The sequence below is a fragment of the Chanos chanos genome, chromosome 15 (assembly GCF_902362185.1).
Source record: "Chanos chanos chromosome 15, fChaCha1.1, whole genome shotgun sequence".
Taxonomy (NCBI): domain Eukaryota; kingdom Metazoa; phylum Chordata; class Actinopteri; order Gonorynchiformes; family Chanidae; genus Chanos; species Chanos chanos.
The window spans coordinates 18,174,620-18,201,029 of record NC_044509.1 but is presented as its reverse complement, the minus strand read 5'-3'; the positions used below and the strand labels follow the sequence as shown (position 1 = coordinate 18,201,029).

At 43.9% G+C, this 26,410-nt stretch overlaps 1 protein-coding gene across 1 annotated transcript; it reads right to left on the bottom strand.

Moving 5' to 3' along the window:
* Nucleotides 1-1,118: 1,118 nt before the first annotated feature.
* On the bottom strand, nt 1,119-25,222 carry gab3 (GRB2 associated binding protein 3). The gene is made up of 10 exons (XM_030793058.1): nt 25,114-25,222; nt 14,846-15,149; nt 10,639-10,840; nt 9,844-10,226; nt 9,404-9,459; nt 8,792-9,029; nt 6,356-6,446; nt 5,037-5,121; nt 3,763-3,864; nt 1,119-1,251 (listed from the first exon to the last, which is right to left on the bottom strand). Exons 1-10 carry the CDS (start codon nt 25,183-25,185, stop codon nt 1,135-1,137), a joined length of 1,650 nt encoding a protein of 549 aa, XP_030648918.1. The 5' UTR covers nt 25,186-25,222; the 3' UTR covers nt 1,119-1,134.
* Between the last annotated feature and the right edge of the window lie 1,188 nt (nt 25,223-26,410).

Sequence of the window (26,410 nt, the reverse complement as noted above, 5' to 3'; positions counted from 1 at the left end):
ATTGACAGTGTTAAGTTAACACAGTGAAAACTGTTATTGACAGTGTTAAGTTAACACAGTGAAAACTGTTACTGACAGTGTAAAGTTAACACAATGAAAACTGTTACAGTGTAAAGTCATCACGGTGAAAACTGTTATTGACAGTGTAAAGTTAACACAGTGAAAACTGTTATTGAAAGTGTAAAGTTAACACAGTGAAAACTGTTATTGACAGTGTAAAGTTAACACAGTGAAAACTGTTATTGACAGTGTAAAGTTAACACAGTGAAAACTGTTATTGACAGTGTAAAGCTATGTTTGCAGTGATTCACAGGTGGTTAAAAAAAGATGGTTTTGACTATTTCTGAATATTTGACAAAGTGTCTGATGTGCCATAAAATGAGCTGGTGGTTACAGTGAAACCCAGATGTCAAAATGGGGTGAACGTCTCCTTTAAATGTTCATTACTGAGCATTTCACTGGTACAACTTTTACAACTATATATATATATACATATATATATACATATATATATATAAACAATCTGACCATATAAAATCAATCTGAAAAAGTAAAATGGTCATTTGAATCAATACAAAAGAAATGAAATTTGTCAGGCAGCCTGAAAGAAGGAAATTTGAGCTTTTAAAATATTTTCTTTTTTATTCCCTTAAAAATGCGTATGAGTGAAAGTATTGAGTTAGTTTGGTGCTGAAGCCGGGACAGGTGTGGTTTGATGCAGCACAGTGGAGGAGATGTGTTGTTGGACATGTTCTGGGACCAGAGCTGTCTGTGTTAGCTCAGATATTTGAGTGTGTTTCCTGTATCACAGTGTTGTAGCTGTTGCAGCAGTAGAGGTGTGTGTGTGTGTGTGTGTGTGTATGTTTGTCTGTCTGTGTGTGTGTCTGTCTGTGTGTGTCTGTGTCTGTGTGTGTGTGTGTGTGTATGTTTGTCTGTCTGTGAGTGTGTGTGTGTGTGTGTGTGTGTGTGTGTGTGTGTGTATGTTTGTCTGTCTGTGAGTGTGTGTGTGTGTGTCTGAGTCTGTGTGTGTGTGTGTGTGTGTGTGTCTGTGTCTGTCTGTGTGTGTGTGTGTGTGTGTGTGTGTGTGTGTGTGTCTGTCTGTGTGTGTGTGTGTGTGTGTGTGTGTACTGTCCCTCAGACTTTTGACTGGCGTACATCCTTCCATTCCATTTTGGTGCTGGCTAGTGCTTGTGTTTTCTTTTCATCCACCTGAACGTAGTCCACTCTGTGCTCATCTGCTAACAACGGCTTCTGTCAACAAAAACAACAACATCAACATTAGCAACACCAAAAACAACACAAACAACAACAAAAACAAAAATGCCAACACAAACAACAACAAAAACAATGACACCAACATTAACAACACGAACAAGAACAAAAAACAACACAGGCAATATGAACAACAAAAATGATGTGAATGATTTCTAGGGCTGTACCCAACTCCGAATTTTGTCAGCTGAATCAGATTTGGCTGTTCAACACGAAGATTTGACTATTCGTTCCTTTTTTTCATATAGACTATCTGACAATCAGAAAATCTATTGGCATGAGTTTCAGTGATGATTTCAACCACATTAACATAGTCAAATGCAACAGAATAATGGCAACATATTTTTGAGCATTTAAAAATCAATAAAAGACAGCTGCATATGATGCAATATTTGAACTGCGGCCTATTTGAACTGCCGGCATATAATGTCTGGCTACCATATGGATTTGTCGGAATAAGGAGACAGGTATCACACAAGTATTTCTGTTTAAATCAAGCTCTTACAGCCTAATTTTCTTTATTTCACTTTAAACATTAAAAACAACATGTAAATGAATAAAGAAATGAAACAGTTTAAAATAAATTCACAGCATTGCCCGCTAAGAATGATAAGTGAATTCTTGCATACGGAGTTTGCATTTAACTTTATTAGGGCTGTCCTTCAATATTTTGAAATGCCGCCATACTTTAGACTTCTTCTGAGACATGGTTATAGCCAGCCTAGTTTACCAACCACCACCTCAGGTTTCAGCTTCTCTCATCAGTTAACCACCAGCGCATGTTGTCACGTGGATTTTTTTTAGCAAGCACGCCAGCTAGCCCTGCTAGAATATAAAAACACATGATGATTCCCCTTATATATAATTCCTCATTGAAGTGTTATCTCTGTGCATTTTTGTAAGCACTGACTGACAAAAGAAAAAAAACTCTGCCCGACTTGAAGAATCTCAGTCGACTGACGGGGCTCCGACAGATGATTAGGCTCGTCGACTTTCAGGGGACAGCCCTAATGATTTCCAGTGCACAATTAGAGTGTGAATTAAACTGAACTAATAGTATTAGATATGGATGCATAAGCCCCGTTTGTAGTAGTAAGATAAATATCAGTGATGTAAATACAGACACTAGCCCTGCCCATTCAGTGTAAATCCAACTGGCTTTTCTAAACCACAGGAACATGCCCTCTCCCTCTCTGCTCTTCACAGCGTGAATGAAAGACCTGCCTTCTCCCTGCCTTTCACTTCACATCAATCTCTTCCCTAACCAGACTGTTTCCATGGTGAAGGTAAACGCCGTCCCTCTCTGTCTCTGATTGGCTGAATTAGTGGTGTGCTTGCATGTAGTCAGAAAGGCATTGATATTCCTGTCAGTTTGCGTGTCTCCTGACTGAGCTGAGTCATGCTTCACGCTCGGTAGCAGCAGGGACCACTGCCACAGAGAATGCCACATCACCGTTGTCTGTTCTCATTATAAGAAAACCCAAAACAGATCATATCAGATACTGTAGATCAGTCAGCTCCTGCCACCTCTCCCGCATGTTTGTTTGCCCTGTTTGTGTTTCAGAGCGTAAATCCTTCAGAGCAGCGTTGTGAGATGTGTAAGACACTGAAAATATGAAAAGTTAACACTCCAGAGTAAAGATCAAATCAGTTATGCAGCTGTGTGAATAGAGCAGATGTATAATGTAGCGCAAGTCAACTCAGTGTTATGAATAGGGGTGTAAATCACAAGTTTCATCATGGTGCTATCCTACATCGATGCGTTTAGCCAAAAATTTGCCGTGATGCGATTCGGTTAGATACTGGGGTCTGCAGTCGATATGAAGTGATATGATGAAATTTCACACAATCTGTTTAATTTCTCTGAACTCACAAATGCAATCAAAATATAATTTCAGCATTTTATTTGTAAATGTCAAATACAGTAGTCAATACAGTAGGGGTCTCTCTCGTGTTCAACACTGTGTCGCCTTTTCAGGTGAGCTGACGAGTTTGTGGTTTTACCTGAGTATCTTCATTCACACTTACACTCTTACAATGCCAAAGGTCTTGTCTGTCTGTCTGTCTGTTATTTTTTCTAAAAGCAAAATGTTTCCACACCCATGATTTGTTACCAACAGGAGAGTCTAAAACTTTGTTTTCTTTGCTGCTACAGCTTGACCTACAGGTAGATTGCTGCTGCATAGGTGCTTTAATGTAAACATTAGCATGCAAGCAAGGCTTTAACTGGCAGACTGCAACAAGCGTACACCGCATGCCGCCACCTACAGCGTGGGAGTGTACAGACAGGAATCACGCAGATAATGTTGGAACAGGTGTGAAAATAAACACGTATGCATTGATCTTTATGTGTCATATCGATGACACCCAATCGTTTACTATTTGGTCGATGTATCGATACAGGTCGATGGACTGTTATACCCCTAGTTATAAATTATTGTTACATCATTAAGATGTTGTGTATGCATTGTACGTGTGTGTGTGTTTTACCTTTTGGACAGGTGAAGGGGTGGAAGAGTTGAAATCCAGTGACAAGTAGTCGAGGTGAGACGGTCTAAACCAAGACGCCGACTCCCAGTGTGAGAACGTTTGCTGCGGCACACACACACACACACACACACACACACACACACACACACACAGCAATATTACCCCTAAGTCAGTGTGTCCTTCCTGATAACAAACTGGTTATTAATGGCTATTAACCAGAACCGAGAGGAGAGAGCACGTTGGTCCAGTTGTAGCTGCTGTGCACTGGCTTCCTGTGACATTTAGAATTGATTTGAAGCTCCTCCCCCTCATATACAAAGCCCTTAATGGACTTGGACCAAGCCACATTGCTACTCCCTTCTTAAGCACTTGACTCCAAGAACACTGTGATCATCTGCTGCTGGTTTATTGGAGGTTTTCAGGAACAGCCAAAAGAAAATCAAGGATGCAACCTTTGTCAGTTATGCCCCAAAGCTATGGATCACACTACCTCTAGATGTCAGGGAAACCAGCTCCCTAAATATTTTTTAAAAAAAAGCTAAAAACTTATCTCTTCACTTTAGGCTTTAACTGGCGATGACTTTCCTCATACAGGCCTAAAGATTCTTGTAATGAGCACTTTTCTTTGCACTAATGCAGTGCTGCACTTCCTCTAAAATATTGTATTTTACTTGATTTTATGCATTCTATGTATTCTATTTTTTAACTTTATTTTTATTTTATTTTATTGGACTTTATTTTCCATGTTCTATCTTATTTTCCCTGTTTTTATTTTCATTCATGTGAAGGTGCAGTGTCTTTATTGTAAAGCACTTTGAGCTGCATCTCTTGTGTGAGAGGTGCTATACAGATAAAGTTTATTATTATTGTTGTTGTTGTTAATAATAATAATAATAATAATAATAATAATAATAATAATAATAACTGCATTTCTCAGAGGTCTCTACATAGTAAACAGTGTGAATTACTGTTGTAGAGTGTTGTTCATGATGGTTTCTCAAACAAAAGCTCTTTCTGGACTCTGGCTGTAGGACTAAATGGCATGGCTGTGGATTGCTTTAAAAGGCAGCGTTCTCCATCTGCTAGTCAGACTGGTAAATTATGAAATGATCCAGGACTCAGACTGGCTACTTCTGAAAACTGGCTGACTGTTTTTTCCGTGTCTTTTCTAGGTTATAAGGAAAGAATAGCTTGAATAAGAAATGAGAAGGGCATGGTTTAGGGAACATCATGAATAAGTGATGAGAGGGAGGGGTTATGGAGCATATTGTTACCGTTGAAGTCAGGCTAGTCTCTGGCTCTGCTGAATTTATGCCTGGTCCTCGCCTTCTGTCCAGGGGCACACGCAGAGGGGATGAGCTAGACACAGACAGATAAAGAAAGAAATAAACATCCAAGTACAAACAAACAAACAAACAAATGACCTACGATGACTGAATATGGTCTTAAAAGGTTTCAGAGGGTGTAAGTGCAGTCAGCAGAGCTGTGCTGTATAACGGGTGACTGAGATACAATTACACAGAGACAAACAGATTTGGGTGGAGAGGAAAAAACACACAGTGTCACAGAAAGAGAGAGAGAGAGAAACAGAGGAAGAGAGATGGAGAAAGAGAGAGAGAGAGAAACAGAGGAAGAGAGATGGAGAAAGAGAAAGAGAGAGAGAAACAGAGGAAGAGAGATGGAGAAAGAGAGAGAGAGAAACAGAGGAAGAGAGATGGAGAAAGAGAGAGAGAGAAACAGAGGAAGAGAGATGGAGAAGGAGAGAGAGAGAGAGAGAGAAACAGAGGAAGAGAGATGGAGAAAGAGAGAGAGAGAAACACAGGAAGAGAGATGGAGAAAGAGAGAGAGAGAGAAACAGAGGAAGAGAGATGGAGAAAGAGAGAGAGAGAAACACAGGAAGAGAGATGGAGAAAGAGAGAGAGAGAGAAACAGAGGAAGAGAGATGGAGAAAGAGAAAGAGAGAGAGAAGCAGAGGAAGAGAGATGGAGAAAGAGAGGGAGACATCTCAGGTATTGTATTGGGAGAGAGAGAGAGGGAGACATCTCAGGTATTGTATTGAGAGAGAGAGGGAGACATCTCAGGTATTGTATTGGGAGAGAGAGAGAGGGAGACATCTCAAGTATTGTATTGGGAGAGAGAGAGGGAGACATCTCAGGTATTGTATTGGGAGAGAGAGAGAGGGAGACATCTCAGGTATTGTATTGAGAGAGAGAGGGAGACATCTCAGGTATTGTATTGGGAGAGAGAGAGAGGGAGACATCTCAAGTATTGTATTGGGAGAGAGAGAGGGAGACATCTCAGGTATTGTATTGGGAGAGAGAGAGGGAGACATCTCAAGTATTGTATTGGCCAATCAGGGCATTTTCCAGTTTTGCCAGGGTTAGCATGAACTTCGTTGACCAGTTCCTGTTTGTTAGCTACGCAAGACAGAGCACAGACCCCTCCCTAAGAGACGTAGAGATAAGGTGAATGACAGACAGACAGACAGGATAGGGTGAATGACAGACAGACAGACAGGATAGGGTGAATGACAGACAGACAGACAGGATAGGGTGAATGACAGACAGACAGATATTTGAGACTGATCACTCACGTGGGCTCAGTCAGCGTTCGTATGACAGGAAGATGGGTCGGGTGTTCTTTAATGGTGGACAGGCCACTCAGGTCAAGGGGTGGAGGACGAGCTATGTGAGAAATCAAAATGTACTGTTACACACACAGACACACATGCAGGAGCACACAGAGCGCACACACACACACACACACACACACACACACACAGACACACAGAGGAGCACACAGAGCACACAGACACGCACACAAACACACAGACACACAGAGGAGCACACAGAGCACACAAACACACAGAGGAGCACACACATGCGCGCGCACACACACACTCACACACACACATCTCCCCACACAGCCTACACACACACACAAACACACAGAGGAGCACACACATGCGCGCGAACACACACACACACACACACACTCACTCACACACACACATCTCCCCACACAGCCTACACACACACACACACAAACACACAGAGGAGCACACACATGCGTGCACACACACACACACACACACACACACACACTCACACACACACGTTTTGTGGTAAAAACAGAGCTAGTGAAGAGCAGGCTGACTCCGGTTCCTCTTTAGTGACTGAACAGAGCTTAGTCTGGGAAACAAACTGGTGTCACCTTCACTGACGTATAGACTGTTTTTACTGAACTTTTACAGTTTCCTCTGTAATGAAATCATCTCCTCTATTTATCTTACTTAGATGTTCTTCCACAGAAATAATCTATATCAATGTCTTTGGAGTGTATATTTTGATATTCAGTAAATGTACTAATTTGCTAATGACTGCATAAAAATATAGTTCTGTCTTGTCTTACAGGCCAAGATGAGTTGAAAAAGTGATCATCTCCTCTGAGGCCCAGAGTCAGGTACAGAGGCTGTAGATTAGTGTTGACTATGATACTGCCCTTTTATCTACAGGGAAACAGTCTCTTGAACTTTTCACATTAGACCTGGCTACACATGGTCATTTTGACTCCTCTATCTATCTATCTATCTATCTATCTATCTATCTATCTATCTATCTATACTCTTATAAGGTGTATGAGTTGGAAAATGAACTGACACAAACTGGTCATGTGGTCAGGGTTTCATCAGAATTCGCTGAAGAGGCAAAAATGAAACAAAATTTCAAAACGTTTAGTCTGAAGTCACATGACTTTCACGCGCTGAGTGCTCTACATGCAAATTTGCTGTGTTGTTTCCTCAGTTACAAACAGCTTAGAGAGGCAACACACACACACACACACACACGCACACACATACACTTCCTCTTTACGTTAAAGAGGCCCCAGGTACACATGGAGAAAACTGCTGAACCACATGTTGCGACAGTGCTGATGATCCACAGACACTGCTGTGTGGCCACACTGAATACATGCAACTGAACACACACACATCCAGTACATGTACACACACACACTCACATGCACACACACATACAATATATACACACATCCTATACACACACACATCCAGTACATGTACACACACTCACTCACATGCACACACACACATACAATATATACACACATCCTATACACACACACACATCCAGTACATGTACACACTCACATGCACACACACATACAATATATACACACATCCTATACACACACACATCCAGTACATGTACACACACACACTCACATGCACACACACATACAATATATACACTCATCCTATACACACACACATCCAGTACATGTACACACACACACTCACATGCACACACACACATACAATATATACACTCATCCTATACACACACACATCCAGTACATGTACACACACTCACTCACATGCACACACACACATACAATGTATACACACATCCTATACACACACACACACACATCCAGTACATGTACACACACACACTCACATGCACACACACATACAATATATACACACATCCTATACACACACACATCCAGTACATGTACACACACACACTCACATGCACACACACATACAATATATACACACATCCTATACACACACACACCCAGTACATGTACACACACACACTCACATGCACACACACATACAATATATACACACATCCTATACATACACACATCCAGTACATGTACACACACACACTCACATGCACACACACACATACAATATATACACTCATCCTATACACGCACACATCCGGTACATGTACACAAACACACTCACATGCACACACACATACAATATATACACACATCCTATACACACACACATCCAGTACACACACACACACACAGACATGTTCAGTACACGGACTGGGCCCTGTTGTTCGACCATGATAAGCTTGATGAGAATACATATTTTCATTTCCCACCAGAAAACACAGGCTCTGTTTAAGGTTTTCCAGCTAAGATCTCCAGTTTGATTAAGATCAATATTGTGTCCTCTAGTTAAGCTGTCAATCAGAGAACTCACCCCGCCTCCGAGGCTTCAGGCTGCGGTTGACTGGAGGAGGCTCCACGTCTGGGGTGGGCGGAGAGGGTGGAGGTTCTGCTTTGCCACAGGCTGTAAGGGAGCAGAGGGGCAGGGAGGTGGGGCTCATGGGGATGTATCCGTCGGGCGGCTCCTCTGAGCAGCTGACAGGAGGGGAGGACATGGGCACATAGGAGTCTTCGCACTGGATCTGAGGGCTGGCTCCACCTGCAAACGCTGGCTAGAGAGAGAGACAGTGACAGAGACAGAGAAAGACAGAGAGACAGAGAGAAAGTATGAAGTTTCTTATTTCATTTAGTTTTTTTTTTCTTATTTCATTTATTCCTTTTTTTGTAGAATTTACTGTAGTTGTTGAACTATGGGTATATATGTGTATTAACTATGGGTATATATGTGTATTAAACTTTGCTTGAGGGTGCTGTTGTCTCAATTGGACTTAAATTTCATGCCAGTTAATTTGGGTTTAGATGAAACTGCACAGCTACATCTCTGTTTGTCGTCTGTTGTTTTCTATCCAATTTCTGTTTATATTCAGAATCAGGAGCTTTGATTTCTGTTCAAACTCTCTCTCGTGACCTGTGCGTTTTCTCTCACCAGGTTTAGACTGAGTCGCTTGTTCCAGTGTCTCGCTGTTCCAAATTCGTACTCCCCTGAAAACCAAAACAACAACACGCTCTGACATAGAAGATTTCTCAAACGCAATCACAACAAACAGGGGCTCTCGCTCCGGCAGAAAGATCAGCGTGTGCTGTTTCTGTGTGTTAAGTTTCCTGTGTAGTTTTACGCATCACATTAAGCCTTATTCAGAGGTAACATTGGTTTGTGTTATGAACTGACTCTTAAATGCCATGGGCTCACAAAACTGTCTGGTGCAACTGAAGCCAGTTTGTGTGTGTGTGTGTGTGCGCGTGTGTGTGCGCGCGCGTGCATGTGTGTGGTTTTGTTATTACATGTGTTTGTAACATCTCTACATACTGTATATGGTAATGTTGGTGTAACTGTGAACATGTAACAGGTGTGAGAGTTGAGAATACCTCTTCTGAAATGTTCCAGGCCGGACAGAGAAACTCGTCGTGGGAGGAGTGCTGGCCGCCCTCCCTCATCGCCATGGTGATCTGAGAGGTGCGTGGGTTTGGGGGGCAGAGGTGGCGGCGTTAGTGAATCGGGTGTGGCACAGAACGGCCGATCGAAGCGGAAGACGTCTGGTGGCGGACGGACGGAACACGGAGATGAGAAGACAGAGGACAGAGACGAGAGGGAGGCGGGCCCAAACTGGGCACTCAGGGGGGGGTCGGCCCCACCTCCAAAAATGAAAGGGGAAGGGTCTGTGCGAGGAGGGGAGCAGAAGATGTCCTCACTGGCGTTCTCAGAGGAGCTCTGTTCTAGTGAACGCTCTGATGTGGAGAAACTGTCACACCTGGCAACACAGAGAAAAGTGTCTTATTTCACTGTATAATTATAATCTTTAATACAGTACAAACTGAAGCCCAGTCCTCAGACATTCTGTGGTAGTGGCAGTTTGCATCACCACCAATCTCACTGCAAATCTGCCCCTTTACACTCAGTGAGAACTCAAGCTGCTAACTGAATTAAACAATAGTTATGACAGGCAGAGAAATCATTTGACCTCACAACAATTTTATCCCTTCGAAACCCTTAATTAAATATTGCTCCTTCAGGGATGAAAAATGAGAAAAGCTCTCTTGTGTAAATTGCTTGTAGAGTCAAAAGGCAGAAAGCTCTAGCCGAACCAATACACGTAAATTAACATATGGAGATTAACATATCATTAGCATACACTTAAATATTGGTTGTATGCAGTGACTTGCCTGATGATGCTCCGCCTACCCGTCTCACATTGCGAGAGAAAGAGATAATCAAGGGGTGGACTTGTTTCTGATTCGCTGGGAACATCGGTGACTCCACGGGTGCCACTGATGATGTCCTGATTGGCTACCAGAGTGACGTGAGGGGACAGGACAGGAGAGGGCTGCTGGGATGACGGTGGGTGAGAGGCACTGTCTGGTGTGTCTGAGGGGGAGAGAGAGACGGGGAGAGGGAGTTAGTTATCTTCATCTGTCTCTCTTTTCCCATTCAATACATAACTGCTAGAATAATACATTAATATTCATAGTGAATAACATGAATAATTTTGCATTTTTCTCTTTTTGCTTTAGTGGCCCACAGCTGAAACAGGAGAAAATCAGGAAATGATTATTTAAAAGAAAACTGAGACAGTTCCAGGAAAAAAAGAGAATTGTTTTCTTTACCAATAAGAGACAAGCTTGATTCAGCATTGTCTTATGTCTAAGGAACATCTGTGTACAATATGATGTCCTCTCTCTGGAGCTATTACAGAGGACTACCAGCAGGTGGCGATGATAGTCTCTCTCTCTCACTCTCTCTCTCTCTCTCTCTCTCTCTTTCGGAGATCTAGATGTGACCTTAAGAAAATGCTGTCTATCTCAACTGAAATTTCTAAGGAAACACAACCAGTGAACACATGAGCTTCACGCATGTGACAAATGATGTCCACTTTCAGCTGAAGTCAGTCAGTAAAACTAATTGGAAATAACAAGGCACAGATGGTGTCAGAGTCTAAACTGTCTCAGCTTTTGTTGGAAATTCTTAGAAAAGTGTAGCCGAGGGGACATGTCCTTCCCACTGTCACCGTAAGTCTGACTCGTACTGATCCCAGACCAGCCCTGCAGCTGCTCTCTCATATCAGCAATTACAGATAATGTCACACTAATGGAGTCAAACTGAACTCAATTGAATTGGAAAGTTGTTTGTTTGGGTTTTTCCCTTGGGTTCAGTATTGACAATTCATCATTTGAAAGCAAAATTTCAATGCAAAAAGTTTTTGAAACAGAATGTTTGAAACAGAAACAGTGTCGCCGTCAGTGTGAGCATGTGTGTTTGTGACGCTGGTCGTGCAACAAGTTTAAACCCTGAGGTGACTGACTGACTCTGACACACTGGCTGTCTGAGAGCTTTCCCGAGTGTCTGTGAGCTTTCCCGAGTGTCTGTGAGCTTTCCCGAGTGTCTGTGAGCTTTCTTGAGTGTTGTTGAGCTTTCCTGAGTGTCTGTGAAATGTACTGTCTGTTTGGAGATTTCCTGAGTGTCAGGACTATGCTGGTTTAGCACGGATTAGAATGGCGAGAAAACAAACCCCAGTGTGAGGATGAGTATGTGTCTTATTTGTCTTTTAATGACTGACATGCTCAGAGTCTCTGGACCAGTTTCAACCACATGCTCTATTTGTGGTATTTCAGAGACACTGCACACACTGCCGGTGGATCTGCCTTCTCCGCTATCTTTCACAGTAATGTGTACGCTTGTGGTTTTCTCTCTAATCTTGCTTGGGTGTGTGTTTGTGTGTGTGTGTGTGTGTGTGTGTGTGTGTGTGTGTGCTGGGGTTGGGTGGGGGGTATAGGGTAGATGGGTGTGTGTGCGTGGCGTAGCTAGATTGGTGCGTGTGTGTGTTTGTGTGTGTGTGTGCGCGTGCGCGCGTCTGTTTTGTCTATCTGTCACTGACAGACATTTAAGTGGGTCTCTGGTCCAACGGCTGCTGTTTGTCTATGTGTGCTGTTTTCTATCTCTGTTGTTGTCTGTCTCTGTTGTTCAGTATAAGCTCTATTCCTGATGTGTTGTATTAGGTCTCCTCAGGGCTATCCATGTGTATATTGTTTTAGCTTTTACCATGTAAGCTTTTGCACTAGACCAGCTCTGTGCTGTGTCTGTTGGGTTAGTTGTATCTCGGTGTGTGTGTGTGTGTGTGTGTGTGTGTGTATGTGTGTGTGAGAGAGACACTTGCTGTGTGGACTGTGCAGAGGAGGGAAGAGATGAAGCTGAATACTAACACACGACCTTGTCTGAACCAGTTAGCAGATACAGCTCAACCTCAACGCTGCTCCTCACTTCTCTACTGCTGTTCTCAGCCCTGACACAGGCCAATAATTCTAGCTGTTTTCTGTCCTCTAGCCTGTAAAAACTGCACTGAAAACAGCTGTCAAAAAGGCTGCTTAGTGCACCATTTCACACAGTCACAGTAATAAATAATTAACATGTTTTTCTGGTAAATCAGCGTGAGGAAGCTAATATTAGCTGTTCTCAAACTGGTACATTCTACAAATGTGTGTTAATGGCCACAGTGTATTAATACTGAAAACAAACAGCGACAGAGGGAATGTGTGTGTGTGTGTGTGTGAGAAGATGTGTTTGTTTGCGAGGCCTCGCTTCCTTGAAACAGAAGTTTGTGGTTTTGCATGTGTGTGACTGCTTTGTTCAGTCCTGATTAAAGTGAATTGGAAGCAACCTCTAGAAAAAAAGGTGGAAAAAAAGTAGAAAGCGAGTGATGATCAAAGTTCCCCTGCAGTTGGTGACAGGGAAGACAATCAGTGGGCGAAAGTTAACGTGCGTCACACGGTTTGAGGAGACAGGGTGAGAGAGGAACTAATACAGACACTTTTACACGACAGATTCAGTCGCCAGCAGCCCGTTACACCCAGCGAGTCTTAACACTACGCAGGCTACACCCAGCGAGTCTTAACACCGCACAGGCTACACCCAACAAGTCTTAACACCGCGCAAGGTGATGAATAAATATCATACAAAAACTGCAGTTTAACGCTGTGGTACAAAACATAACATGTTTATATTGACAGTTATCATTCCACAAACATAATATTAATAGATGTGTCTGTGTATGCATTTGCCTCTGAGCGTCTGTGTGTGTTGCTGTTGTATGCTTGTAAGTATGTGTGTGTAAGTGAATGTGAGTATGCGTGTTGTAATGAGCAGGATGACGTGGTGTGCACGTGACTGGGCAGGGGAAGAGCCCTGCAGTGTGCAGGTTGCGTGTGCTTGGGAATGAGACATTACGGCTCTTCTGGTGGTTTCCCTATCCGTCTGAGCACCAAATGAACAGGTGTGTCAGTATGTGCTGCACAGCTGTGTGGTACCCTGTGTCTGCTCCTCACACCACCCTGACGCTCCGGCTGGGCGGAGCGGAGCAGGGACGAGCCCTCCTGCCCATAACCTGCGCCACCAGGAGATCGTCACAGTCGTGACCGAACAGGGACCCGGTCGACATACATGCACGACCAAAACCACAAGAGAACTGAGACCCTCGCTACTACTTGATGTAGATTAGCCGTGGTTGCCTAGGACACCTGTTAGACGTTTGTAATACTGTGATGGTTAGGTTAGGGGAATAGCATGAGCTAACGGTGAGGACGTGATAGCAGTGTTATAACTTACTGCTCCCTAATGTTAGCAGAGTCTCGCCCGCCTCCGGAGAGGACATCTGCGCGCACGGTCCTCGAATCGGGTTGTAGGTTGCCAGTTTGCGGTGATAGATGGGTCGAAACTGTATGTTGTGTCTGGATTGTGAGTGTAGATTGTTTTTCATGCATGATCTGGCAACTTTGGTAACATCAGACAAACACAGAAAACTTATGGATCCGTGTATGACGATTACTCATAATACAGTTTGAGGGCCATGCAAATTTCCTGGGAGAAGCAACAAAATGGGGGGGCACTGGGAGAAGGCCTTGAAATACGGGAGAAGTCCGGGAAAACCAGGAGTGTTGGCATGGAAAGATTAGGATCAGTTTCTGGTATTGGGTGAGAGTTGAGAGTCATTGGCGTCAGCTGTTTAGTGTGGCCAAATGTGAGAAGACGAGGCTTTTACCTTTATCTTTAAGAAGCTTAAGATGTCTATGACCATATCACAGACATGTCAGTATGAACAAACAGCCTATAGAGAATACACTGCATAATCACAGAGAACTCTCAGAGAAGAAGCACAACTAACCAACATTTTGTTCTTCAAACAAATCAGCAAATATGACCTGGTGTGTGTTTGTAAATGTAATATAATCCTCTGCTTCGAAAGGTGTTCTAACCAGTTCTGGTAAGCATGATTTCACCTGTGCCAGTAACTGTTGTCAAGCACAGACAAATATATTAAATAGTGATGTAGGTAAGTGTTGTGCATGTGTTAATTGTACATAACAGTCGTGTTACTCTTACCTCTGCCATCTTCCAGTGATCCAAAGGTACAGATTTGGCCAATATTTTGGACCCAGCTGTTCATCTCCTCTTGTGTTTTAGCGAGTAGGTAGAAAATGCGGGTGGTTGTTTTGATTACGAACAGGTGCTGGTTCTGGAGCAGTCGTTTGGACGGACGGACCTCTGCTTGCATGTGGACTTCACATTCCTGCAGGTCGATGGTTCGAATGGGCTTCCGTGAGCTCTTACTGCGATAATACTCCAGAACGTCAGGATCACCACTCATCCTACCTCTCCGCAGCACAAACCAGCGCTTTCGCCATGACTGAGGGACGGAGAGAGAGAGAGGGAGAGGTATCAGACAACCAGCCTTGGGACAGTTTTTAACTCTGCATCTTCAGCTGTTTCATTTGAATAAATTTAAAAAGGACATTTTAGTGTGGTATAGTACACACTCCTGTTCATTGCTAGTACAGTACACACTCCTGTTCATTGCTAGTACAGTACAGTATATAGTGCCGCACATAGTCCTGTGTAGTTGAGATTTTTTTTTTTATCTTTCTGAAGCCAGGGAACATGAAGCACTCGGGTGCCTTTGTGAGAATGTGACAGTGTTTTCCTAAACAAAAGCCAAACCTGATCATAATTCATTTGTCAAAATAATACACATTTGTGAAAATAAATTGTCATTAATATACAAACGACAAAAAATGCATACACAGACATATAAACACATCTGTGTGCTTTCAGATGCACACGTGACCTGGTCAGCGAGGCAGTCTGTACCTGAGGAACAGTCAGAGGGGGGGAAAAGCTGCATAATAGTGCGGGTAGGTAGAGACGGGCGAGGTACAGATTTGGGCAAAAATAAGCCAAAATAAACATTACACAATAAGAAAGAGAAAAGGAGCTTTGTGCTGTTTAGTTGGGCTGAGTGTGTCTGCAGCGGAGTGGACGCAGGAGGGCTGCTTTTCGTCAGGGCCTGATGGGGAAATGGATGAAAACACTATCAGTTTCATCAGCTGAGAACTAATGGATGACAGTGGCCAGGACGGGCTCTCATCTGAACCTGTGTCCTGTGTCCTGTGTCCTGTGGAGGGACCTCGCTGACACTGCTCCTACTCTCACTCCCCGTGTCTCCCAGCCGGGGGGTGGAGAGGGGAGAAAAACCTCCGCTGTCCTAACAGCTCCTTCTCTGCTGAGCTCACTGAATCAACCCCAAACAAACACTGAACACCAAACAAACACCGAACACCAAACAAACACCGCACACCAAACAAACACCGCACACCAAACAAACACTGAACACTAAACAGACACTGAACACCAAACAGACACCGCACACCAAACAGACACTGAACACTAAACAAACACCGAACACCAAACAAACACTGAACACTAAACAAACACCGAACACTAAACAAACACCGCACACCAAACAAACACTGAGCACCAAACAAACACTGAACACCAAACAGACACCGCACACCAAACAGACACCGAACACTAAACAAACACCGCACACCAAACAAACACCGCACACCAAACAAACACTGAACACAAAACAAACACTGAACACCAAACAGACACCGCACACCAAACAAACACTGAACACAAAACAAACACTGAACACCAAACAGACACCGCACACCAAACAAACACCGCACACTAAACAGACACTGAACACCAAACAGACACCGCACACCAAACAAACACCGCACACTAAACAAACACTGAACACCAAACAGACACCGCACACCAAACAGACACTGCATGCATGCCGTGCAGAGTTTTTGTCAAAACTGCCATTTTTGGTGTGATTTAAGTGGAGGAGGTCATGAGGAGAGGGAGCACTGGGCAGAACTGGGATCAGATCCCAGCCATTCACATGCTTCACATTTTCATTTAACCCAGCATAGACGCTTTAGCACGGAGCCCATGTGGTTTAGAGTGACATTACACAGGAGACTCTGATTTTTTTAAGTTAATGGTTGTCTTGCTGTCTTGCTGAGAATGGACAGGCCACACTGACGTTCTGATAGTCCTTGTTTCTTAGGTAGGAGTCAGTTCAGAGGAAAATGTTGAACTCTCATAAGACAGCATCCAGTTCTGTTATGCAGTGTGCATAAGCTGACACTAAAGTCACAATTCTCTGTGACCCAGAACATCGCATAATTGACCAATGGGAAAGCAACAGTTATTCCAGACAAACAGAGCAAGTCATCTTTTTTCAACACATAAACTTTATTTAGGCCTAAACTCCTAAACATAATTTGTGATTGTTTGCATACAGACATCAGTACAGTGACTGGTGTATTCGGTGTGATCAGTGTGAATTAGAGAACTCACGTTTACTGTGCTGTCTCTCTGCTGGGGAACCTCGCTCTAAAGAGGCGTTTGGAGACATTAATGGTAATTAGTAATGAAACAGACCAATGGCAGAGAGTTTGAGCAGAGGTTTCCACAAAGACCTTCAAAAGTATCAGGCAAGGCTGGTGACAGGGGGAGTCCCCACGACCGTCCAAAATTAGCCTAGCCTACGCAGAGACGACGTTACGGCTCCAGGCCCTCAGCTCATCCTGTCACTCTGCACTTCCTCTCCGGTTCTGTTTCACTGAACAACCCAGAGTCTCTGCAAAACTCACAAAGTCTCCCTGTGTCTCACAGACTCTCACAAACTCTCCCTATATCTCAGAAATTCACAGTCTTCCCAAAGCTCACAAAACCTCAGACTCTCACATTCTCCCCTGTTCTCAGACTCCCTCAGAGTTTCCCATCAGTAACATTTACACACAGTATCACTCACTCTTAGAAGCAGTGATGAAAAATGGGTTTTTCGGGGTCAAACTAACCGCTGTCTCTCAGTATATTTGGGGATTTTATTCTAAAGGTCAGTCCTTTGCATTTCCTGTGAAGTTCGTCTGTCACATTCACGCTCATTCACATTATGAAATGACAAACATAAACAGATATGTTCAAACCCAATGTACACCCAGCCTGGGCCAGGGACTGAGATCAGCTGATCTGAAGAGAGTTGTTTCTGTGCCTGCTCTGATCTTAAACATATTCTTTCATACAGAATGGGCAGTGCTTAAAAATACAACAACATAAACAAAGGACATGGAGTATTCCAGGTTTAGCTCTGCTCTGTGAGTGTCTCCACAATAAAGTCTGACGATCAGACATTATTCAATTAAAGTCAGAGACGTGTTTATGAGCGAGAGCTGTTTTTCTGTGTTAAAGTGGGAAACTCTTTCATTCTCACGCACTCTAGCATGTCTTTGTTTTTGTCGCTTCTCTATCACAACTTCTGCTTTTGCGATTCGTCATGGTAACCACAGTTCACTGTGTCACAGTTTGCTCCAGATATGGGCAAAGACTGACCTGATTCCACATTAGGCTGAAAAAAACGTGGGTCACCTAACTCTACAGTCTCTCACCCCCTGCACCGCCCCCGCACTGCCCTCTCACCCCGGCACTGCCCTCTCACCCCGGCACTGCCCTCTCACCCCCGCACTGCCCTCTCACTTCAGCCCGGGTACACACACACAGGATCTTAAGATCATTCCAGAATGACTCACTTTTACACATGGACTGAATTTCCCCTTTTTTATCTATCTATCTATCTATCTATCTATCTATCTATCTATCTATCTATCTATCTGTCTGTCTGTCTGTCTGTCTATCTATCTGTCTATCTATCTATCTATCTATCTGTCTGTCTGTCTATCTATCTATCTATCTATCTATCTATCTATCTATCTATCTATCTATCTATCTATCTGTCTATCTATCTATCTATCTATCTATCTATCTATCTGTCTGTCTGTCTGTCTCTCTCTCTCTCTATCTCTCTCTCCCTCGCTCTCTATCTCTCTGTCTCTCATTTTGAGTCAGTACTTCCTGATTCCTAAATAACTGAAATGATCAAATGATTTCCTCTGAAATTAATTTAACACATCACATTACACAGTAAGATTAGGATTACGTAATCCTTGGAGTTCATCTGTTAAAGAAATTGATGGTTATGAATCCATCTGTCAATGAGGAATCGCCAATACCACAAGCCTGTATGTAAAATAAAAACAGTTCTAATAAAAAAAAAAATAGTGATAATTACAACTGTCAGACAAATGTCCATCATTGAGGACTGCAAGTGTTGATGTCTCATGGCTAACGTTAGCCTAGCTTTAACGCATCCATATTTCAGTGGAGATCGACATTTTCTCTGTTGTCATGTCTTTTTATGCTAGTTCTCTACAGTCATTTTACTCATATTTTCTCTTCCAACTGCATAACATTTCGATGCACCGTACAGTTCCTCAATACAGAGAGTTCTGTGTTGTCTGACGTGACCTGTAAACCAAACACCTCCAGGAGCATTAGCACAGACTATACTACTGGACAGCTCCTCACTGCACTGTCCACACTACAGCTCCTCACTGCACTGTCCACACTACAGCCGCTCACTGGACTGTCCACACTACAGCTCCTCACTGCACTGTCCACACTACAGCCGCTCACTGGACTGTCCACACTACAGCCCTTCACTGCACTGTCCAAACTACAGCCCTTCACTTCACTGTCCACACTACAGCTCCTCACTGTACTGTCCACACTACAGCCCCTCACTGGACTGTCCACACTACAGCCCCTCACTGCACTGTCCACACTACAGCCCTTCACTGCACTGTCCACACTACAGCCCCTTGCTGCACTGTCCACACTACAGCCCCTCACTGCACTGTCCAAACTCCAGCCCTTCACTGCACTGTCCACACTACAGCTCCTCACTGCACTGTCCACACTACAGCCCCTCACTGGACTGTCCACACTACAGCCCCTCACTGCACTGTCCACACTACAGCTCCTCACTGCACTGTCCAAACTACAGCCCTTCACTGGACTGTCCACACTACAGCCCTTCACTGCACTGTCCACACTACAGCTCCTCACTGCACTGTCCACACTACAGCCCCTCACTGCACTGTCCACACTACAGCTCCTCACTGTACTGTCCACACTACAACCGCTCACTGCACTGTCCACACTATAGCCCCTCACTGCACTGTCCACACTATAGCCCCTCACTGCACTGCACTGTCCACACTACAGCCCCTCACTGCACTGTCCAAACTACAGCCCTTCACTGGACTGTCCACACTACAGCCCTTCACTGCACTGTCCACACTACAGCCCTTCACTTCACTGTCCACACTACAGCCCTTCACTTCACTGTCCACACTACAGCCCCTCACTGCACTGTCCACACTACAGCCCCTCAGTGGACTGTCCACACTACAGCCCCTCACTGCACTGTCCACACTACAGCCCCTCACTGCACTGCACTGTCCACACTACAGCCCCTCACTGCACTGTCCACACTACAGCCCCTCACTGCACTGTCCACACTACAGCTCCTCACTGCACTGTCCACACTACAGCCGCTCACTGGACTGTCCACACTACAGCCCCTCACTGCACTGTCCAGCAAACTGTAATGATAAACCAGTCACAAAACCAAGACACTGAACAACTTCACAAAGTTCTTTTTTCTTTCTTTCTCTCTCTCACTCTCTCTCTCCCTATCAGTTCAATGCAGTTCAGTCAGGTTTATTGGTGTGTCTTAAAAAATATTACTGGAGCCGCTTGTGTTACAGTCAAAACCAAAAAGAGAATATAATAGAAAAACACTGGAAAAATATTAACAATGTTTTTCTCTCTCTCCAGTCTCTCTCTCATCTCTCTGTCTGTCTCTATCTGTCTGTCTCTCTCTCTCTCTCCCTTTCTCTCTCTTATGCCCCCCTCTTTTTTAAGCTCTACTCTGCTCAGTAAGGATGACTTATTTCCCCATCACATGTTGAGCACGGTTGCTGTGGGGAACTAATGTTGTCTTTTGGCAGAAGGGCTTTTCTTTAGGAGGAAGTCTGTCACACACTCCACTCCCGTCGCACACACACACACACACAAAATGGCATCTGTGAGACAAACGCTTGCTACGCTGGAGGAGAACCTGACCTTTTCACGCAGGGAGAGAAAGGACAGTTTCCCTAATCATAAGTCTCCTCCCATCACAAGCACACAGGAGGTTTTTTCACTGTTCAGACACTCTGACACACTGTATGTTTTCATCCCTGGAGGAGAGGTTTTTGGATTGTGTAAACACTAGTTTAACGTACGACTGTTTAAACACAGTTTGAATGTTGTAATCCCCCGTGCTCTCTCCCGGCGGTGTGTTAATACAGTCCACATATGTTAGCGGACTGTGTGTATATTATAGACAGATATGAAAGGTTATATAATACAACACATCATGTGACTCTCTCTTAGCAAATCAGATGCTGTTTTGTGTTGGCTGATACAGACTGGGGCAGTGGGTTACCCCAGCTATGGGTTCCTTTGCAGATTTATTTTTACCACACCTGTGTGTTCTCAGGTAAAGCCATGTGTCCATACAGAGCCTCTCACATAAACACACAGATACGGTGTAAATAATGCAGTTTTTAACCGAAACAAAAACACAAACACAGACATGCAGACGTGGCATAAATAATGCAGCATTTTTAACATCTCACCAAAAAGGCATGTATGGAAAAAAATGCATGTATAAAAAAGGAAAATGGTTTGGAAAAAGCTGTTCTGAGAGTACTTGGAGAACAGTAATAATGTGTTGTAGAAATATTTGCATGCTAGTTTGATTAACATAAATGTTTAGGACACAGACAACTTCTTGTATTTCTGTTCTGGTGAAACAGATGGTTGAAGAACAGTGACATCACTTTTAGGAAATTTCCAAAATAAAACTTCCAGAACAGGAAAATTTCCAGAATAAAATTTTATAGAACATTTTCACAGCTTCTCTGAGGTGCTTAACCTTTGTCCTTTTCTCTCCTCTTTTCAAAATCCAACCTTCAAATTACGTTTCACTAAATATTCTTCTCATCAGCACTTGGTGTGTGTATGTATGTGTGTGTGGGTGTGTTAGAGATCTGACAACACAATGCAGAGGGAAGTTGTGTGGTTTAGTCTGTGTGCTGACAGGGGAGAGTGGGGTGAGGTAGTGCGGTGCTGTCTGTGTGGATGGTTATAACAGTGTTGTCTGTTTTGCCCTCATACACCTCTTCACATCTATTCAAATCCTCTCTCCTCCCAGAGACCTGCAGAACTTCCTCAAAAAAGTCACGCTGAAAACAAAGAGTCTATAAAGACACTCTCTTTCTCTCTCTCTCTCTCTCTCTCTCCATCTCTATCTCTATCTATCTATCTCTCTCCACCTCCGCTAACACCTCCCCTTCTGGTCACTAATAGCTTTTAGATACAAATATAATGTTTGGTTATCACCTGACAGTATTCAAATCTGGTGCTATAACCCTGGCTCTGTCTGTGTCTTTGTGAGAAGAGAACACGTCAGTGCAGTTTGAGGGACACACGTGCACCCATTTGGTGGAAGAGAGAGAAGAACAGATAAAATGAAGTATAGACGGATAGAAAGAGAATAAGAAAGAGAGGGAGGGAGGGAGGGAGGAAAGAAGAGAACTGCCTGCCCCTCCATCTCATGTCCTCCAAAAAGGCCTGGAACTATTTGCCATCAAACAAAACACACACACACACACACACGCACGCACGCCTGAACAGGCACACATGGACGGACACACACACACTCACAGACATGGACATACGCACAGACACGGACACATACACACACACACACACATACACATTTGTACGTTATTGCCATGCTGTAGCAGCTCCTCTCAGACACATGGTCTCTTCTCTATCAGCTCTCTCTCTTTCCTCTTCTCTTCTTTCAGCCATTTTTGCCTGCAGGGTCATCTCAGACTCAGTTATGCCTGCAGGTCACTCTCCACCGCCTGGCACTCACACGACTTCCCATGTTTTGCAACACACCCAATTTTCACAGAAGTAGGACTAGACATTGTATGTGTGTGTGTGTGTGTGTGTGTGTGACTGTGTGTGTGTGTTTGGACTGCAAAGCTTACACTTTCAACACACATCTTATGATGGGCGGTCCCTTTAACTTCCGCTTTACACAGCAAAACAAGGCAGGCTCCAGCTAGTGTGTGTGTGTGTGTGTGTGTGTGTACGTGTGTTCGTGTGTGTTTGTGTGTTTAGTCAACACATATTTATGTGTATAACTTTCTAACAGTCAGATAACTTGAGATATGGTCTAACTCGGCTCTGGACAATGTAATTTTCTCTCACACGGTTACAGTCATAATAACTGCAGTGGAGTTATAATTACAGTTATAATTACATTATAGTTATAATTGATTTTCAAACACCTACACACAATTACCTTCATACACAAACACAGGATTTCAAAGTAGTGTTTGGAATCTGTATCAAATACATATTAAATGCTATATCTGTACTGCACTGTATAGTATAATATATACTATATTTCAAATAGCATTATCACTGCCAAAACAACCACTGTGATGTTTCAATACAGTTTTATTGACCAGCAGAGACACAGAACACACACACATACACACACACACACAGTCACAAATATGTGCAGGCAAAACACCTCAAACGCAGGATACAGCACAAACACAATCATAACACCAGGTTACTGAGACCAGTGGTTCAGATGGTGAGCAGCTGATTCACATGCAATAGAAACACACATTCAAGGCCAGTGGAGCAGCTCACACACACTGACACACTTCAGTACAGCAGAACTGAACCATCACAATTCAACACATCACAACAGCACACACCATATTCTACACAATAACACCACCCTGCACAGCACAGTCACACAGTTTTACACAGCACAGTCACACAGTTTAACATGGCACAGTCACACAGTTTAACATGGCACAGTCACACAGTTTAACACAGCACAGTCACACAGTTTTACACGGCACAGTCACACCGTTTAACACGGCACAGTCACACAGTTTAACACGGCACAGTCACACAGTTTTACACAGCACAGTCACACCGTTTAACACAGCACAGTCACACAGTTTAACACAGCACAGTCACACAGTTTAACACAGCACAGTCACACAGTTTAACACGGCACAGTCACACAGTTTAACACAGCACAGTCACACAGTTTAACACGGCACAGTCACACAGTTTAACACAGCACAGTCACACAGTTTTACACAGCACAGTCACACCGTTTAACACGGCACAGTCACACAGTTTAACACAGCACAGTCACACAGTTTAACACGGCACAGTCACACAGTTTAACACGGCACAGTCACACAGTTTAACACGGCACAGTCACACAGTTTTACACAGCACAGTCACACAGTTTAACACAGCACAGTCACACAGTTTTACACAGCACAGTCACACCGTTTAACACAGCACAGTCACACAGTTTTACACAGCACAGTCACACAGTTTAACACAGCACAGTCACACAGTTTAACACGGCACAGTCACACAGTTTAACACGGCACAGTCACACAGTTTAACACGGCACAGTCACACAGTTTAACACAGCACAGTCACACAGTTTTACACAGCACAGTCACACAGTTTAACACAGCACAGTCACACAGTTTAACACGGCACAGTCACACAGTTTAACACGGCACAGTCACACAGTTTAACACGGCACAGTCACACAGTTTTACACAGCACAGTCACACAGTTTAACACGGCACAGTCACACAGTTTAACACGGCACAGTCACACAGTTTAACACGGCACAGTCACACAGTTTAACATGGCACAGTCACACAGTTTAACACGGCACAGTCACACAGTTTAACACGGCACAGTCACACCGTTTAACACAGCACAGTCACACAGTTTAACATGGCACAGTCACACAGTTTAACACAGCACAGTCACACAGTTTAACACGGCACAGTCACACCGTTTAACACGGCACAGTCACACCGTTTAACACGGCACAGTCACACAGTTTAACACAGCACAGTCACACAGTTTAACACAGCACAGTCACACAGTTTAACATGGCACAGTCACACAGTTTAACACAGCACAGTCACACAGTTTAACACGGCACAGTCACACAGTTTAACACGGCACAGTCACACCGTTTAACACGGCACAGTCACACAGTTTAACATGGCACAGTCACACAGTTTAACACAGCACAGCAGCGATGCCTGAACGCGGTGTAGGATGAATCACTGAACATGGAGCTGAAGCGTTTTCCTGACACAGCGTAGAACGGACACTGTGTTCCAGTGTGGCACCTGCTACTCTAAATGGTTATACATCTCACACACACACACACACACACACACACACACAGGTCCGTCCGTACTTACGTATCTCTTGAGCTTTCTCTCTGGTGGGGATTTAATGAGCCAGCCGGTTAATACCACATCTCCTGTACTCATGTCTGCCGCTCCAGTGCTGTCCAGCGTGTGTGTTTGAGTGTGTCTGTTTGAGACAGAGAGAGCGAGCGAGAGGGAGAGGGAGTGTGTGCGTGTATGTGCGTGTGTGTGTGTGTGTGAGAGAGAGAGAGAGAGAGAGCGTGTTTGTGCCTGTTTCAGTGTGTCATCTGCTGTAGTGTCTCTCACACTGAGGGCAGAACACAGAGGATCCTGCACTCAGCCCTCAGCTGTCTGTAGGAGGAACTCATACCATCGATCGCAGAGAGAGCGAGTGAGAGAGAGAGAGAGAGAGAGAGGGAGAGAGAGGGAGAGGGAGAGAGAGAGTGAGAGAGAGAGAGAGAGAGAGAAAGAATGGGAAGACTGGGGTATGAGTAGGAAAATATGTCTATCAGAGAGAATGGGGACTGAAACTCTCTGTGGTATGTTCTCTCTCCCTCTCTCTCTCTCTCTGTCTCTCTGTGTGTGTGTGTGTGTGTGTCTGTGAATGAAGGGGTGGGGAGGTAAGGAGAAGAGTATGCAGTGACATGCTGCCCCTACACACAGTGCTATTTATGTGAGTGACATAAAAGGTCAGTTTGGAAAGTCCAGAGGAGGAAAATTCAGTGGCTTTGAGGGCAAATCTGTCTCAGCCTGAGAGAGAAGAAGGTGACCAGAGGAGAGAGAGTTTTGGCTTAAAATGCCTTTAATAAATCACTGCTTAAGCAGTAGGCAGTACTGGGTTAATACAGGGACAGCTGCTTTGTCCTCAGTTAGCTGGCACAGTGTCATTGGATATTTGTTTTGGACAAATGATATAAAACTGAGACAAGTAGACAAATGATTTGAAGCATGTGAGAAACAGAAAAGAGATGAAACAGCCATAAGGGAATCTGCATCTTCCAACATTAACCCCTCCACCTTTAGCGCACCCTCGCCTACCACTTCACAAAGACACTCATTCATTTTCCATTGTTTGTTAAAAGTGTGCACGTGGCCAGTCAGCTGGTCCTACCCACACTGTCAGGCACGAGCCCAGAAAACCCCTTACCTCACCAGGCACCCTGCTCCTCTGGGACACCCTATAGCCGAAATAAAATGTCTAAAAATGTTTAAAAGCATGTACACGTGACAGAATTTCACCTTGTCCTGAAAATAAAACCCACTGGGTTAAAAGTATGCCCTTGTTGGTCATTTCATTTCTTTAATGGTTGAAACAATGTTGACAACCTGTGATGCTGTAAAAACAGGT